Source organism: Entelurus aequoreus, linkage group LG06, assembly GCF_033978785.1.
Source record: "Entelurus aequoreus isolate RoL-2023_Sb linkage group LG06, RoL_Eaeq_v1.1, whole genome shotgun sequence".
Classification (NCBI taxonomy): domain Eukaryota; kingdom Metazoa; phylum Chordata; class Actinopteri; order Syngnathiformes; family Syngnathidae; genus Entelurus; species Entelurus aequoreus.
This window is the reverse complement of record NC_084736.1, coordinates 19,390,699-19,407,201: the sequence shown is the minus strand read 5'-3', so window position 1 is coordinate 19,407,201 and position 16,503 is coordinate 19,390,699. Positions and strand designations below refer to the sequence as shown.

Below are 16,503 nucleotides of genomic sequence, written 5' to 3'. Positions count from 1 at the left end.
ACCGGGTCCATCCTAACACCATTAAAACTAAAGGGAATAATATTTGTGCGTTTGTATAGATAAGAAACAGGGTGAGATCGTTCTATGATCAAAACCAAAGGCAAAGCTAGTTACTGTGTATTGGGCGGTATAGCTCAGTTGGTAGAGTGGCCGTGCCAGCAACTTGAGGGTTCCAGGTTCGATCCCCGCTTCCGCCATCCCCGTTGTGTCCTTGGGCAAGACACTTTACCCACCTGCTCCCAGTGCCACCCACACTGGTTTAAATGTAACTTAGATATTGGGTTTCACTATTTAAAGCGCTTTGAGTCACTAGAGAAAAAGCGCTATATAAATATAATTCACTTCACTACTTCTAAGGCGTTCCATTTGGCCCGGAGGAGGGAAAATATTCCCACAAGAAGAAATAGCTAAACATGCTGCACTGCACACCAGAGGAGGATACAATAGGCCATGCTAACATTATGCTAAAGCTCTTGAATGTAAACAGGGTTGAGTGGATAGCTGCAAATACAGACAGTAATAATCCCAAATATAGTATCAGTATATGAATGATACTACAGTGATTGGTTTGATATTATTTATAATCACGTAGCTGTTTTTTGTTGTTTTTGTTATTTATATTGCTAAATTGAGGCCCACACAGAAAGATCCCGAGCCCAATTGGCCCTAGTCTGTGAATGTGAGTGTGAATGTTGTCTGTCTATCTGTGTTGACCCTGCGATGAGGTGGCGACTTGTCCAGGGTGTACCCCGCCTTCCGCCCGAATGCAGCTGAGATAGGCTCCAGCACCCCCCGCGACCCCAAAAAGGGACAAGCGGTAGAAAATGGATGGATGGAAATTGAGGCCCTAAGCAAAATTGTATTTTTAATTTTAAAATGGAATTATTAAATGGTCTTCAACATTTTAAGTATCAGAATGGTCTGTTATTGGCGATGCTAAGTTTCAATGTTATTGCTTGATGAATAAAAATCAATAAGTTCATGCATCATCATGGAAATGGGGGCTTTGATTATTCCAGGGGATAATGCGCGAGTACATCCAACAACACCCGGAGTTGAACCTGACCCAGGGAGACATTGTCAAGTCCACGCTGACCAAAGCTGAGAGACACCTGAAGGACAAATCTGACGGGCGACCTGACAAACCTCCACCGTGAGTGTGCCTCCTTTCCGCTCTACTCACCAGGATGAAAGGGAACTCAATCACGCTGGCCTGATTTTTCCAGAAACGGCTACTCCATGTTCTGCGCCGAGCTGATGTCGAGCATGAAGGATGTGCCCAGCACGGAGCGCATGGTGATGTGCAGCCAGCGCTGGAAGCTGCTCAAGCAGAACGAGAAGGACGCTTACCAGAAACGCTGTGAACAGGTGACCTGGTCACACAAATGTACACCACACCCAGGCGACATCACAACTTGATTTTTGTTGTGTTTTTCTGCAGAGGAAGAAAGAGTTTGAAATTGAGATGAACAGATTCCTCAGCGTAAGTCTTGTTTCTTTTACTACACATGAGCCTTTTTTTGTTAGGTTTTACTTTTAGAATTTTCGAATATGGTGGACATTTTCTTTGGCTTGCCAGTGTTGCTGTCTCAGCTTTCTTCAGGCTTCCATTAAAGCACAGGTGTCAAACTCAAGGCCCACAGGCCACGTGTTGCTCACCAGGAATAAAAGTTTAAAAAAAAAGTTTACTAAATATTAGAGATGTCCGATAATATCGGACTGCCGATATTATCGGCCGATAAATGCTTTAAAATGTAATATCGGAAATTATCGGTATCGGTTTCAAAAAGTAAAATTTATGACTTTTTAAAACGCCGTTGTGTACACGGACGTAGGGAGAAGTACAGAGCGCCAATAAACCTTAAAGGCACTGCCTTTGCGTGCCGGCCCAGTCACATAATATCTACAGCTTTTCACACACACAAGTGAATGCAACGCATACTTGGTCAACAGCCATACAGGTCACACTGAGGGTAGCCGTATAAACAACTTTAACACTGTTACAAATATGCGCCACACTGTGAACCCACACCAAACAAGAATGACAAACATTTCGGGAGAACATCCGCACCATAACACAACATAAACAGAACAAATACCCAGAACCCCTTGCAGCACTAACTCTTCCGGGATGCTACAATGTACACCCCCCCCCCCCCACACACACACACACACACACACACCCACACACACCCCTCAACCCCGCCCACCTCAACCTCCTCATGCTCTCTCAGGGAGAGCATGTCCCAAATTCCAAGCTGCTGTTTTGAGGAATGTTAAAAAAAAATAATGCACTTTGTGACTTCAATAATAAATATGGCAGTGCCATGTTGGCATTTTTTTCCATAACTTGAGTTGATTTATTTTGGAAAACCTTGTTACATTGTTTAATGCAGTGGTCCCCAACCACCGGGCCACGGCCCGGTACCGGTCCGTGGACCGATTGGTACCGGGCCGCGGCCGCACAAGAAGTAAAAAAAAAAAAAAAAAAGTTTTATTTATTTATTAAATTAACATAAAAAACACAATATATACATTATATATCAATACAGTCTGCAGGGATACAGTCCGTAAGCACACATGATTGTATTTCTTTATGACAAAAAAAAATAAAAAACTTTTTTTTTTTACTACCCCTCCCCCCCCCCGGTCAGTGGGACAGATTTTCAAGCATTGACCGGTCCGCAAGTACAAAAAGGTTGGGGACCACTGGTTTAATGCATCCAGCGGGGCATCACAACAAAATTAGACATAATAATGTGTTAATTCCACGACTGTATATATCGGTATCGGTTAATATAGGAATCGGTAATTAAGAGTTGGACAATATCGGATATCGGCAAAAAAGCCATTATCGGACATCTCTACTAAATATATTTGTTCTTTCTATTTTGTACTGCATGCAGTTGCTTATCTTTGAAACTGTATTGTTCTTTAATATTGCAACACAATATATTATTAAACATTCTTTTTTTTTTTTCAATTATGAATACTCAAATATTTGCTTGACTTATTTTATCCATGAAATCACTGTAAAAATAACAATAGATTGTACGGTAAAAAATGGCGGCTCAGTTGCCAGAATTTTAAGTAAAAAAACATTGTTTATCCATAAAACACCATACATTTTGCAGAAAAATTCTAGCAATTACCACACAATCTACAGATTTTTTTTTTTTTTACAATGTACGCTCAAAATTATATTAGCTACACATTTGATTCTAATTAAATTATGATCATCATTTATGACTTTATTTGCTTTCTTTTAATTTTTTGCATCTGTAAAGCCTTTTCATTTGCCCTGTGTACGGATTAGAGTTGCACAGTATATCAGTATTAATTAAGTGCCGCGGTACTAATGAATTAAAAAAGGTACTATACTGCCTATGAAAAATACCGGTACTTTTTTCACCCCTCGACACATTGTGACATTGCTGGTAAAACAAGCAGAGGCGCATGTTAGGCAACGCACACAGAAACAGTCTGGAGATAGAAAAGGAAGAATGGACGCATTTTGGCTTAAAATCAAAGTTCAAGCTATAAACACTGAAGCTCAGCCCTGCAAGAGGTGCTTAGCTCTTGCTCTTGTTAGCTCTTAGCTAGATAGCGGCTAACATCAATCTGCATTCAGTAGTGTTTTAGCTACTTCTAAAGCACTAATCCTCGCCTCCATGGCAACAAACTAGATTTCTTACAAGTATCACCCCTTCAGGACGAGGAATAGCTAAACATGCTTCACTACACACCGTAGGAGAATAAAACAGCTAACAGCAAGCTAGCGCTCCTGAATGTGAACAAATGCCATGGATGGATCGACACAGACACACATAGTCCATACTACAATGATTACGTCTTTATAAACCCATGAAATACATCCCTGGACACAGGAGAACTTTGATTATGACCAATGTATGACCCTGTAACTACTTGGTGTTGGATTGATACCAACATTTCTAGTATCACCCAAAATGTGTGTAAAGTATCAAACAACAGAAAAATAAGTGAATATTACATTTGAACAGAAGTGTAGGTAGAACATGTTTAAACATAAAGTAAGCAGATATTAAGAGTAAATAAATTAGTAGATTAATAATACATTTTCTACAGCTTGTCCCACTCAATTTTGACAAAATAATGCAATCAGAAATTACACAATGAGACGTCAGCAGCCAATTAGGACCCTCTGTTTACTTTCTTACTTCTACAAGGCAAGTTGTCTAGTATGTTCACTATTTTCATTAATGCCAAAATTCTTCTTTGACTGCAATAACAAACGTGAGTTTAATGTATCATAAGCTTTTAAAATAAATCCAATAATGAAATGTTTTTGTGGTCCCCTTTATTTTGAAAAGTATCAAAATATATTTTGGTACCGCCACCAAAACATCCCTAGTATGGATTGTGCTCTATAAAAAAAAATAATCTACCGAATAATATGAGGATACTCATTATACAATATTTGTTACTTATATTCACTGCTACAAGAGGCCCTCTGAGGACAGCCATAACTGATCTGGCCCTCAATAAAAAGGAGTTTGACACGTCTGATTTATGAGTTATAGCGCCCCCTGTGGTCTTAGCATGAACTTGACAGCCTTATGAGTTTTTTTGTTGATTAAGCTTTTTTTTAAAATAGATTTTAAGTTTAGGTTATGTTATACCTTTTGTCTCTTGGTTATGCAGAGTTTGTCGGAGGAGGAGCAGCAGAGGGTCCTGGGCGAGGACAAAGTCGGCTTCAAGAGGGGCGGTTTGGCCAACAGCACCGCAGCCAAAAGGAAGAACTCTAAAGCCAAGGTAACGATTTGAGAAACAACCTTCATCGGGTTTGTCACAGCAGATTTCTTCATCCGATGTTTTTTTTTTGCGGGTGTTTTCTTTCAGGTCGCCCCAGAAAAACCCAAGCGGCCCATTTCAGCCATGTTCATCTTCTCGGAGGAGAAGCGCCCTAAACTGCACCAGGAGCGTCCGGATCTTTCCGACAGCGAGCTCACTCGGCTCTTGGCTCGCATGTGGAACGAGCTGCCAGACAAGAAGAAGGTAACGAAATAAAACCACTGAAAGGGTTTGGCACATTCAAAACGTATCATCTATGATTCATGCCGCTCGCGCAGGAGAAGTATAAACGACTGGAGGCCGTCCTGAAGGCGGAGTCAGAGAAGAAGGAGGATCGCAGTCTGCCCGACCCGCCCAAGACGGCACAGGACATCTGGCAGCAGAGCGTCATTGGAGACTACCTGGCCAGATTTAAGGTATGCGCGACGCATTCTTGGTTGCATCATTTGCAACTGTGCACTGGTGCACGTTGGAACCTCGATTTAGGAACCTAATCGGTTCTTAAACATGGTTCGTAAATCAAAAAGTTTGTATAGTGAACCAGAGTTCCCCATAAGAACCAAAATAATAGAATTCCCACTTTGAAGACACCATTGTGTGTGTGTGTGTGTGTGTGTGCGTGTGCGTGTGCGGGTGTGTGTGTGTGTGTGTGTGTGTGTGTGTGTGTGTGTGTGTGTGTGTGTGTGTGTGTGTGTGTGTGTGTGTGTGTGTGTGTGTGTGTGTGTGTGTGTGTGTGTGTGTGTGTGTGTGTGTGTGTGTGTGTGTGTATTTAAACAATGTATAGGTATGTATGTATGTATGTATATATATATAAGGCGCACCGGATTATAAGGCGCACTGTCAGCTTTTGAGAAAATGGGAGGTTTTTAGGTGCGCCTTATAGTGCGAAAAATACGGTGTGTATATATATATATATACATACACACATATATATATATATGTGTGTGTGTGTTTATATTTATATATATATATATATGTATATACAGTACAGGCCAAAAGTTTGGACACACTTTGTCATTTCAGTGCGTTTTCTTTCTTTTCATGACTTTTACATTGTTACTGAAGGCATCAAAACTACGACACCTGTGAAGTAAAAACCATTTCAGGTGACTACCTCTTGAAGCTCATCGAGAGAATGCCAAGAGTGTGCAAAACTGTAATCAGAGCAAAGGGTGGATATTTTGAAGAAACTAGACTATATAACAGTTTCCAGTTATTTCACCTTTTTTTGGTAAGTACATAACTCCACATGTGTTCATTCATAGTTTGGATGCCTTCAGTGACAATCTACAATGTAAATAGTCATGAAAATAAAGAGAACGCATTGAAGGAGAAGGTGTGTCCAAACTTTTGGTCTGTACTGTATATATATATATATAATTTTTTATGTTATTTATTTATTTATTTATATACATATTTATATAACATAAGCGGGTAATGGATGGACAATCTCTCTATTATCAATAACGGCAAGCTTAACTGGCAATGCAGACACAGACCCAAAAGTCCCTTTGGTGCTCTTGAAAGCGTTACAAACCATGTTGCTACAATAAGGTAAAAAAGTAAAATAATTTTTACCGCGCTGTCAGCGAACACCAGAAGACGTACCGTCACAAAGCGGAGAAGGAAGGGCAGAGAGAGGAGGGCGCGGTGAAGAGGGCTAGTGGGTTTCCTCTCCTCTCGAAGTCTAAGTCCACAGTGATTCCTTTATATTTGCAGGCTGGTTTGTTGACTTTTTTGGACCCATATCGAATAAGTAAAATATGCAATACGTTTTTTTTTACATGTCCTGTCCAGCTACTCAGGTAAATCATATTGTTGTTGTAGATGATCATATCTGCTGTACAGATTTAGTGGTTTTGGGCATCCTGACCAGATGCCCAAACCATCTCATCTGGCTCCTCTGGATGTGGATAATGAATAATAATTTTACCTCTATTATTAACAATACATCCATCCATTTTCTACCGCTTGTCCCTTGTTTCAAATGCAAAAATACAAACTAGACAAAACGAGAGAAAAACACATGCTGAAGCACTAAGTGGCAACCGAGTAATAGACTGCATAAACAGGATGTGATGCAGGGGGCTCCGACCTCGACCAAAATAGCCACACTCTGTGTGTACGGTACTGCACAGGGAGCGACATCCCCTACATGGCCGGGCCCGAAGGCTTCCAGAACCACACAAAATGAACGAATGAAGCGTTCCTACACCGAGGGATTAAAAGTTGGCAAAAAGAGGATTGGTAAATCAAGGTTCCACTGTACTAAGGCACTGTGTCTAATGTTTTGACCCTCCCATGCATCTAAACAAATTAATCAACAATTAGAAACTGCTCTCATTGCAGTTTTTGCAAACCGCACCCTCAACAATAAACTTATATTTTATCCTTCTTATTATATTTTAAATTATACTGGATCTCCTCATAAATATGTACTTTTGTGTGTTTGTAGAACGACCGTCCAAAAGCCCAGAAAGCGATGGAGGCCACATGGAGCACCATGGAGAAGAAGGAGAAGATCATGTGGATAAAAAAGGCGGCAGAGGACCAGAAACGATACGAGGTTTGGCTCGCCGTGCGCTCTCATTTACCCGAGATTGTTTGATTCTGCGGCAGCTCGCCACCAACTTTGTCCCTCGTTCTCCTTCCACAGCGAGATTTGTGCGAGATGCGTTCTCCCGTCGCCACCGCCGTGGCCTCGGGGAAGAAGATGAAGTTTGAGGGCGAACCCAAGAAGCCGCCGTCGTGAGTTTTGTGGCCCTGGATTAGAGCTCATGTTTGTGTCTGCTCGCTTCACCTCCGCACTCTGCTCGCGCTTTAGAAACGGCTACCAAAAGTTCTCCCAGGAGATGTTGTCCAACGGAGAGCTGAACCACCTGCCCATGAAGGAGAGGATGACGGAGATCGGCGCCCGCTGGCAGAGCTTGTCTTTAAAGGACAAGGATCGCTACAAGAAGATCGCAGAGGAAATGCAGAGGCAGTACAAAGTGCTGCTGGAACAATGGCTGGCTGTGAGTTCTCGCTTTTCATTCCGTCTGCTGCAAAAAAAAAACAAGTCTCTAACCCGTCCCTCGCCCTCTCCAATCAGAGCGTATCTTCTCAAGTGAGGAACACGTACAAGGAATATAATTCCCAGGTGAGGCATGGAAGTGTAAACGGAAATATGCTTTTGTTTATTGTGTGACGCCTTTTGAAATCTGTCCACTTTGTTCCAGAAAAGGAAAACTACGGCGAAACCAGGAGGACCCAAGGCCAAAGCCAAGAAATCTGTAAGTGATTGTAGCGTCTTTTGCAAAAACGGCGGTCACCATGCGTGCAATGTACCCAACGCCACCCCCCCTCAACACTTACTTTGCAAAATGTTTCAATCGGAAAGCAAAGACTCCAAACTTAGCCACAACATCAAAATTAGCACGTGGTATTTAAAGAGGTCATTAGTTTATTTTTTTTCTACATTTAAAAGACTTCCTTGTGGTCTACATAACATGTAATGGTGGATCTTGGCTCAAAATGTTGCATAGATTGTTTTTACACACCATCTTCAAGTCAATTTCTGCCAGGATGTGCCGTTTTGTGAGCGGTCTTATCTACGTGCCTCCACTTTGACTGCGTCTTCTCCCCGCCATCTTTGTCGTAGTTTTAGCACATCCATAGCGAGTCTACTGACACGTATAAATTGAAATTATACGCTACTTTGTATTAGCAATGCCAACAACGAAGGATGCATGTGCATGTACGAGCCAGTCTGCCCCACAACAAGAGGACAGAGAAAAAGAAGGACCTTATTGACTACAGCGCGGACTACAATAGCGGTCTTGCACAAGACACTCTGGGTGCATTCCTACCATATATGGATAATCTGCTGACGTTGACGTCACAAGAAGGGCAAATTCCAAACAGCTTTTTTAAAGTTAAGTCAAGTTAAGTTAAAGTACCAATGATTGTCACACACACACTAGGTGTGGTGAAATTTGTCCTCTGCATTTGACCCATTCCCTTGTTCACCCCCTGGGAGGTGAAGGGAGTAGTGAGCAGCAGCGGTGCCGCGCCCGGGAATCATTTTTGGTGATTTAACCCCCAATTCCCACCTTCTACCATCCTAGTCATGTCTGTTGTGTCCTTGGGCAAGATACTTCACCCTTCCTCCTGATGGGTGCTGGTAGCGCCTTGCATGGCAGCTCCCTCCATCAGTGTGTGAATGTGTGTGTGAATGGGTGAATGTGGAAATAGTGTCAAAGCGCTTTGAGTACCTTGAAGGTAGAAAAGCGCTATACAAGTATAACCCACTTATCATTTATTATTTATTTATAATTCTAACTCTTGATGCTGAGTGCCAAGCAGGGAGGTAATGGCTCCCATTTTTATAGTCTTTGGTATGACTGGGCCGGGTTTGAACTCACAACCTACTGATCTCAGGGTGGACACTCTAACCCAGGGGTCGGCAACCTTTACCACTCAAAGAGCCATTTTGGCAAGTTTCACAAATTAAAGAAAGTAATGGGAGCCACAAAAAAAATTTAAAATTTAAAATGAAAAACACTGCATACAAAGCTTAAATGCTTTGTGCTATGTTAACCAGGGGTCTCCGACACACGCACCGGCACGCACTTTAATGTGGAAATTTGATGTTAGTGCAGCCCACGAGTTTTGAATGAATGGCGCTTGAAAGCATCACGCTTGCCAGCCCTCTCATTTTTCCCGGGAGACTCCCGAATATCAGAGTGTGATGACACTGCATTTGGCACCCTCTGCCCTAACAGTGTACCTGCTAGACCACACGTAGAATGCAATTTCAGCTTGCTCACGTAAGTGACAGCAAGGCGTACTAACTCAGCAGCCACACATCTTACACTGACGGTACCAATACCCAGAATCCCATGCAGCCCAACTCAGCAGCCACACATCTTACACTGACGGTACCAATACCCAGAATCCCATGCAGCCCTAACTCTTCCTCTCAACCAACGCACGGAGAGGGGGGGGGTTGATGTGTGGGGGGATTTGGTGGTAGCGGGGGTGTATAATGTAGACCGGAAGAGTTAGGGCTGCATGGGATTCTGGGTAATGGTTGTGTTGTGTTTATGTTGTGTTACGGTGGGATGTTCTCCAGAAATGTGTTTTTCATTCTTTTTTGGTGTGGGTTCACAGTGTGGCGCATATTTGTAACGTAACAATGTTAAAGTTGTTTGATACGGCTACCGTCAGTGTAAGCTGTGTGGCTGATGAGTAAGTATGCTTTGCTGTCTCCTGTGTGTGCAAGTAATAACAACATGCAACATGTGGCTGGACTGGCACGCTGTATGTAAATGCTATAGAGGACAATTACTGCAGTGCATTTAGGGCACGCCCTTTATCTGGTAATTACAGTGTAAATAGGATTATTTTTTCCCTGGGAGTAATCTATGAGAGACACTGAAATCCATAAATCTCCTGGGAAAATCGGGGGGGGGGGGTCGGCATGTATGTAGCTGAGCCGCATCAGAGTGGTCAAGGAGCCGCATGCGGCTCCGGAGCCGCGGGTTGCCGACCCCTGCTCTAACCAGTAGGCCACTGAGAGGGAAGGCAAGATTGTTTTATAAATATCTCGGCAGCTCCTCCATGGTTTGATTTCACATTTTCGGCACTTATGCAGATCCCAAATACACAAAAACAGGTATCAATAGGTAAGAAAAGTTGGTTTTGCATAATTGGGCCCTTCTAACGCAGTTGCTCCTCCTGCACGTGACTCCGAGAACAGAAGAGAAATCAGAAATGTCATGATGTTATTTCCATAAGATTGTTTTTTTAATGAAAGTTTGCACAAGTATGATTGTTGTCGTCTGATCTTTTAATTTGCGTAAGTTTTGGGGTGTCCCGATACAACTTTTTCACTTCCAATATGATACCAATATTGGAGCCTTGAGTATTGACTGATACTGATATTGGTCCAATGCGATATCAGTAGGAATCATACATACTTTTATTATTTTGTTGTGTGGAATGTTCGTTAAGATCAGGTGAAATTACTCAATAGTAGGTATAAAAATCCTATCCTCATGATAGACTTGCTGTCTTTAGGTTGAAGTGGCGTGGTAATTTAGCCCTCGTGTAGCTGCTAGCTCCTAAAATAGAGGAAATAGTGTGTCTATTGGAGGACAATTAGATGTTAACTGGCTGTCCACAAAACACTCTGCAGGACATTTTACATGCAAGCTCATATAAGTCTTTTTTTTTTTTTTTCTGATACTGGAGCAATATCAATATCAGACTGGAACACCCCAAATAATTTCCTATAGTGTGCGTGCAAACAGATTTAGAACTATACATTTTCTTTCCCCTGTTCCTTTTAGTGGTTAGGGGTGAGGGCCATGATTAGCAATACATTTGAACCTCGATTCACACACTTAATTGGTTCTTGAACAGGTTAGCAAATCGAAAAGTTGGTACAGTAAAGCAAATTTACCCATAAAATGGGTTCAAGCCTTGACAAAAGTCGCTATTTTAGTACTTGTAATGTAATGTACTGTATATAAGTTATAGATCGACTTTCTCTTTATTAACAAGCCAAAACTCTCTGACCGCCACACCCTCACGTTGCCTAAGATCCTCTTCATCGGTGCATCTCACTGTCCCCTTATATAAACTGTCCACCATGGGGGCCCGAGCCTTCAGCCGCTCAGCCCCTCATCTTGGGAACTCATTACCACCGGACCTTCGTAATATAGACTCAATTTCCCTCTTTAAATCAAGACTCAAAACACAGCTATTCCTGAATGCTTATTCACTGTAAATTTGATGTGTCTTTGTTGTTGTTGTTGTTGTCATCCAATTGTAACAAGGTTTTCCAAAATAAATCAACTCAAGTTATGGAAAAAAATGTCAACATGGCACTGCCATATTTATTATTGAAGTCACAAAGTGCATTTTTTTTTTTTAACATGCCTCAAAACAGCAGCTTGGAATTTGGGACATGCTCTCCCTGAGAGAGCATGAGGAGGTGGAGGTGGGCGGGGTTGTGGGGGGCGGGGTTGAGGTGTGGGGGGGGTAGCGGGGGGTGTGTATATTGTAGTGTCCCGGAAGAGTTAGTGCTGCAAGGGGTTCTGGGTATTTGTTCTGTTGTGTTTATGTTGTGTTACAGTGCGGATGTTCTCCCGAAATGTGTTTGTCATTTTTGTTTGGTGTGGGTTCACAGTGTGGCGCATATTTGTAACAGTGTTAAAGTTGTTTATACGGCCACCCTCAGTGTGACCTGTATGGCTGTTGACCAAGTATGCCTTGCATTCACTTGTGTGTGTGAAAAGCCGTAGATATTATGTGATTGGGCCCGCACACAAAGGCAGTGCCTTTAAGGTTTATTGGCGCTCTGTACTTCTCCCTACGTCCGTGTACCACTCCGTACAGCGGCGTTTTAAAAAGTCATAAATTTTACTTTTTTAAACCGATACCGATAATTTCCGATATCACATTTTAAAGCATTTATCGGTCGATATTATCGGACAGCTCTAATAATTGTTATTATAAAAAAACGACAAGCTGAATGCTGTATGCGCTGCTCTGCCAACACTCACACAGACAGAGAAGTAAATCCCTTTAGGGCCCTCACAAACGATCAGAAATCACAAAAATCCTTAATTGAAACAACCATATTGCTAGTACAGTAAAAGTAAAATCCACTTACATTAACATTGACAAACAAGCAGCTGACAAGGAGAGAAAAGACAGGAAAGTAGCGGAACAAGAGATGGTGAAACAAACCCGCTTGTGCATTATTTTTTTTTTACAGAGAAGTCCTTTCTCATCGCAATTAAAAACTTGCTGTGGTACGAAGCCTGCTTCCGCAATCTCTTCAATATGAACAAGCACAAAATGGCTGCCAGCAGGACACAAAATGAATGAATTTGGGGCAGTCTCTTCAAAAAAGGGGTTTCGTAAGTGGGGGTTCCACTGTATGTGCTTTCATGTTAGACAAGAAAAAGGCATCAGGATTTCCCGCCAGTCAGTATTTATGAGAAAGACAACCTTAGAAGGGTCTGAATAGTAGCTAAATATAGCGACATGGTTGGCAACATGAATCCCTCTTGCTGCGTCTTCTTATTCTCTGGACGACCAGGTGTTAGGAACCAGTTACAATGCCATCTACTGTGCAGAATTGTAACATTCACATACAGTCCCGTGATAATGTGTTTATGGGCGAGGGCGAACAGGTCTTTTTGTGGCGGTGCATGAGAAGATTGTTTGGGAGGGACAGACATGCAAGGATTTTTCTTTTTTTTTCATTCATTTATTTATTTCAGGCGACATAAAATAATAATAATAATAAAAAAAGTACTAAGTTGACAACACATAATAATATAAATTAATATAGTGCAAAGGGTAATGTACAGTATGTAAGCAAGATTGTCCAGTTTTGCCTAAAAGTTCCCCCAGTTCTCCATTCAGTGATTATTCCCATGAGTTTCACAGTTACTTTGTTTAAGGATTACAATACATTGATGACTTGTGTCGTCCTTCCTGCATCAACTCTTGGCTGATTGTCGCTTCCCACAGGACACGGAGGAAGAAGAGGATGACGACGACGAGGACGACGAAGATGACGACGATCAGGACAAGGCTTCTTCTGATGCCGCCTCCTCCAGCGAGGACGACGACGACGACGACGATGACGTAAGTTCCGGTCGCACTCTCGAGAAATAACCAAAAATGCAACATGACTCAGAGCTGTTTGCTGCCGTTTGTGTTGAAGAAGGACGAGGACGAGGACGAAGAGGAGGACGACGACGACGAGGTGGAAGACAAGGAGAACAAATCTGAAGACAGCAGCAGCGAGTCAAATTCAGGGGACTCGTCGGAGTCCGACTCAGACTGAAAGCGGGCGCGGCGTCGCCGTGGCGACAGACAGACTGAGCTGAGCTGAGCCACTAGGGTCCATCCAGGGAGCTCTGCCACTGTGCCAACCCTGCGCTCTCTCCTCCGGCCACCAGAGGGAGCACCTGCAAATGCCTCCTCCATTTCACACACCCACCTTTTTTTTTTTCCTTCTCGGTTTTTGTTCCAAATCCCTAAGTCAGTCCCTGGCCTGAGTTAGGCCGACAACCCAAGAACTGCATCCCACTGGTTTGGCGATGTTCCGAACTTGTTCCCGCCACGCGTTTCCACGATTTACGGTTTCGAGTTTTAACGTGGCGAGCCTCCGGTTTCTTTCGCGTTTTATTGTTCTGCTAAAGCGTGAACGGGCTTCTCCGAGCCAAAGAACATAACCAGGTGGAAGACTTTAGAGAGGGGGGGAGGGTGCGGGGGGAAGTACTGAATAATTGCACTCTTTAGAATGTTTCCTTGTTAATACTTCTTTCCTTCCTTCTCTTGTCCTTCAATTTGGATTTTATTTCTCAGTTCCTTCAAGAGGTGGTATTTTTCCAGAAAAAAACAAGCCATGATGAATGTTTTTGTTGTTGTTGTTGTTGCTGTTGCTGGAATATTTCTGATTTCTTAAAAGGTGTTCTCAATTATAAGCTGCAGTGCTCATCAAGTTTTCAACCCCTCCCTTTTCTACTTTTAAACGTTCGACCGCATCCAGGCCAGTGACGCCGGCTCAAAACAAATTGGTTTGGGACTTAATTTGCATTTACATGTTTTCCGATGCGAGATAGTGTGTGCCTTGACATCGCTTCGTGACGTCACACAATCCACCCAACCAACATTCATTTGCAGATTTTTAATGACAAGACAAAAAAAGTTTGAGGGGGCTGTCTAAACTTTTTACAGGCACTGCAATTGTTTTTTATTTCTATGTGTCTCATTGAGGTATCGGAATATTGTGAGGCATTCTATTATGTTTGTGTGTGACGTTCTTGAAAATATTCCTCAGTTTGCAAGTTTGGATTTTTTTCTTTTTGTTCTGTGCTGACAGAAATAAACCAGTTTGTTGTGCGACCACAGAGTTTGCAATCGAAGCTCTTTTATTTTGTTTTTATTGACTGGAATCGGAATGTGTTGCTGGTCGCCCCCCCCCCCCCTGCCACAAAAATATGCACTTAAAGCAAATGTCTCCCGTTAGTGTGTGGACGTCACAACATCATGAATGGACATAATGTACACTTTTTCTGCTTTGCTGTGATTGGTTACCTACAAACAAACATTAATATTCACTCGGATTTAGACATTTGACTAAAGCAGCAAGGACAATAAAGTGGCTCTTTGTAAAAGGGAACTGAGCTACCAGCAGGGGGGGAAAAAACGTGTATTTTTATCTTGTACATACTGTTTTAATTTTCTATGGAGTGCTTTTTGCTTTGTACTTTCATTCGGTAAATCCTTACGTGCGACCTTTTCAGTTGTTGTCCCATCGGTCGCTTGTTTTTCCTTCAAAACAGCAAAAGCTTTACAAGGTTTGTACTGCTGCCCATTTGACAAAAGACATTTGATGTTTTCTATAGCTGAGGGTATATATATAGTTCAAGTATTTGGGCCAATAAAAAAACATTCTTGGACGGTTTGTGCTCTTGTATCATTTTATGCATTTTCTTCCGCTTGCAGAAAGCTCTCTTTGTATCACCTGGCTGCTCTTAAACTCATCATGTAATACAGGGGTCCCCAAACTTTTTGACTCGGTTGCTGCATTGGGTTAAAAAAAAATTCACGTTATCGATGGGAAAATGCATTTTTAGACAATATGATTTGCCTGAGCGGCTTGGAGACCCCGAGAGTAACAAGCGGTAGAAAATGGATTAGAAAGGAATTTTTTTTTTTTTTTAAACTTGGGATTTCCCACGGGCTGTAGTTTGAGGGCCCATTATATAATTTAGTCCATTATTTGAAGGAGATTAAGGTCTACAAACACAAATGTTATGGTCACTAATGCATTTTAACATGCAGCAGTATTAGTTTCTAGTCAGGGGTGCACAAAAAAAAAAGATTCACATCTGAATTGCAATTTTTATTCATCCCGAGTCATAATTTAAAAAAAAATCAATTACATTTTTTTTAAACTAAAGTATTTAAAAAAATATGTTTTGGACCATCTTAATACAACCGGAAGGAGCTTGTTTAACCTGTTTTAAAAATGTTTTATTAAAATTATTATACCAAATAATAAATTGCGAGAATTGGTTTGAATGACTCGAGAATCGATTCTGAAAGGAATCGACAACCCAGGAATCGTAATCGAATCAAATCGTGAAGTGCCCAAAGATTCACACTAGAGGTGCACAAAAAATGTATTCACATCCAAATTGCAAAACTCGATCTAGAACAAAAAATTACAAAAAATCGCTAATTATAGAAATTGTTTCCTATAGAAAAATAATTGCAAGAAAAGTAATTCTGAGAATAAATTATACTAATGGTAGAATGTGAATATTCTCTTTTTAATCAATTAAAAACTAGTGTCAAAAAATCTGTAGCAAAATGAAGGTTGAATACATACATACATACAGTTTAGGCCAGGGGTCCCCAAACTTTTTGACTCGGGGGCCGCATTGGGTTAAAAAAATTTGGCTGGGAGCCAGGCTATATATATATATATATGTATATATACATTGTCTTTATAATCCGTTTTGTCATTTAAAATCAATTAACATTGATGTTCATCAACATTTAGTATTGTCACGTTATCGATGGGAAAATTCCTTTTTAGACAATATGATTTGCCTGAGCGGCTAGGAGGCACCAAGAGTAACAAGCGGTAGAAAA

At 41.6% G+C, this 16,503-nt stretch overlaps 1 protein-coding gene across 6 annotated transcripts in view; it reads left to right on the top strand.

Annotated features, from left to right (window-relative positions):
• Positions 1 to 15,302, top strand: part of ubtf (upstream binding transcription factor) — a 28,796-nt gene extending 13,494 nt beyond the window's left edge. For 5 of the 6 annotated variants that reach the window (XM_062050171.1, XM_062050173.1, XM_062050170.1 and 2 more), the window contains 13 exons: positions 1,020 to 1,153; positions 1,227 to 1,368; positions 1,442 to 1,483; positions 4,684 to 4,794; positions 4,882 to 5,037; positions 5,112 to 5,249; positions 7,289 to 7,399; positions 7,490 to 7,581; positions 7,658 to 7,847; positions 7,925 to 7,972; positions 8,052 to 8,105; positions 13,363 to 13,479; positions 13,559 to 15,302. In XM_062050171.1, the coding sequence (XP_061906155.1) occupies positions 1,020 to 1,153; positions 1,227 to 1,368; positions 1,442 to 1,483; positions 4,684 to 4,794; positions 4,882 to 5,037; positions 5,112 to 5,249; positions 7,289 to 7,399; positions 7,490 to 7,581; positions 7,658 to 7,847; positions 7,925 to 7,972; positions 8,052 to 8,105; positions 13,363 to 13,479; positions 13,559 to 13,681 (1,458 nt within the window). In that variant the 3' untranslated portion in view covers positions 13,682 to 15,302. The remainder of the gene's footprint in view (positions 1 to 1,019; positions 1,154 to 1,226; positions 1,369 to 1,441; positions 1,484 to 4,683; positions 4,795 to 4,881; positions 5,038 to 5,111; positions 5,250 to 7,288; positions 7,400 to 7,489; positions 7,582 to 7,657; positions 7,848 to 7,924; positions 7,973 to 8,051; positions 8,106 to 13,362; positions 13,480 to 13,558) is intronic. The other variant, XM_062050174.1, reaches the window with a different exon arrangement.
• Positions 15,303 to 16,503: the final 1,201 nt, after the last annotated feature.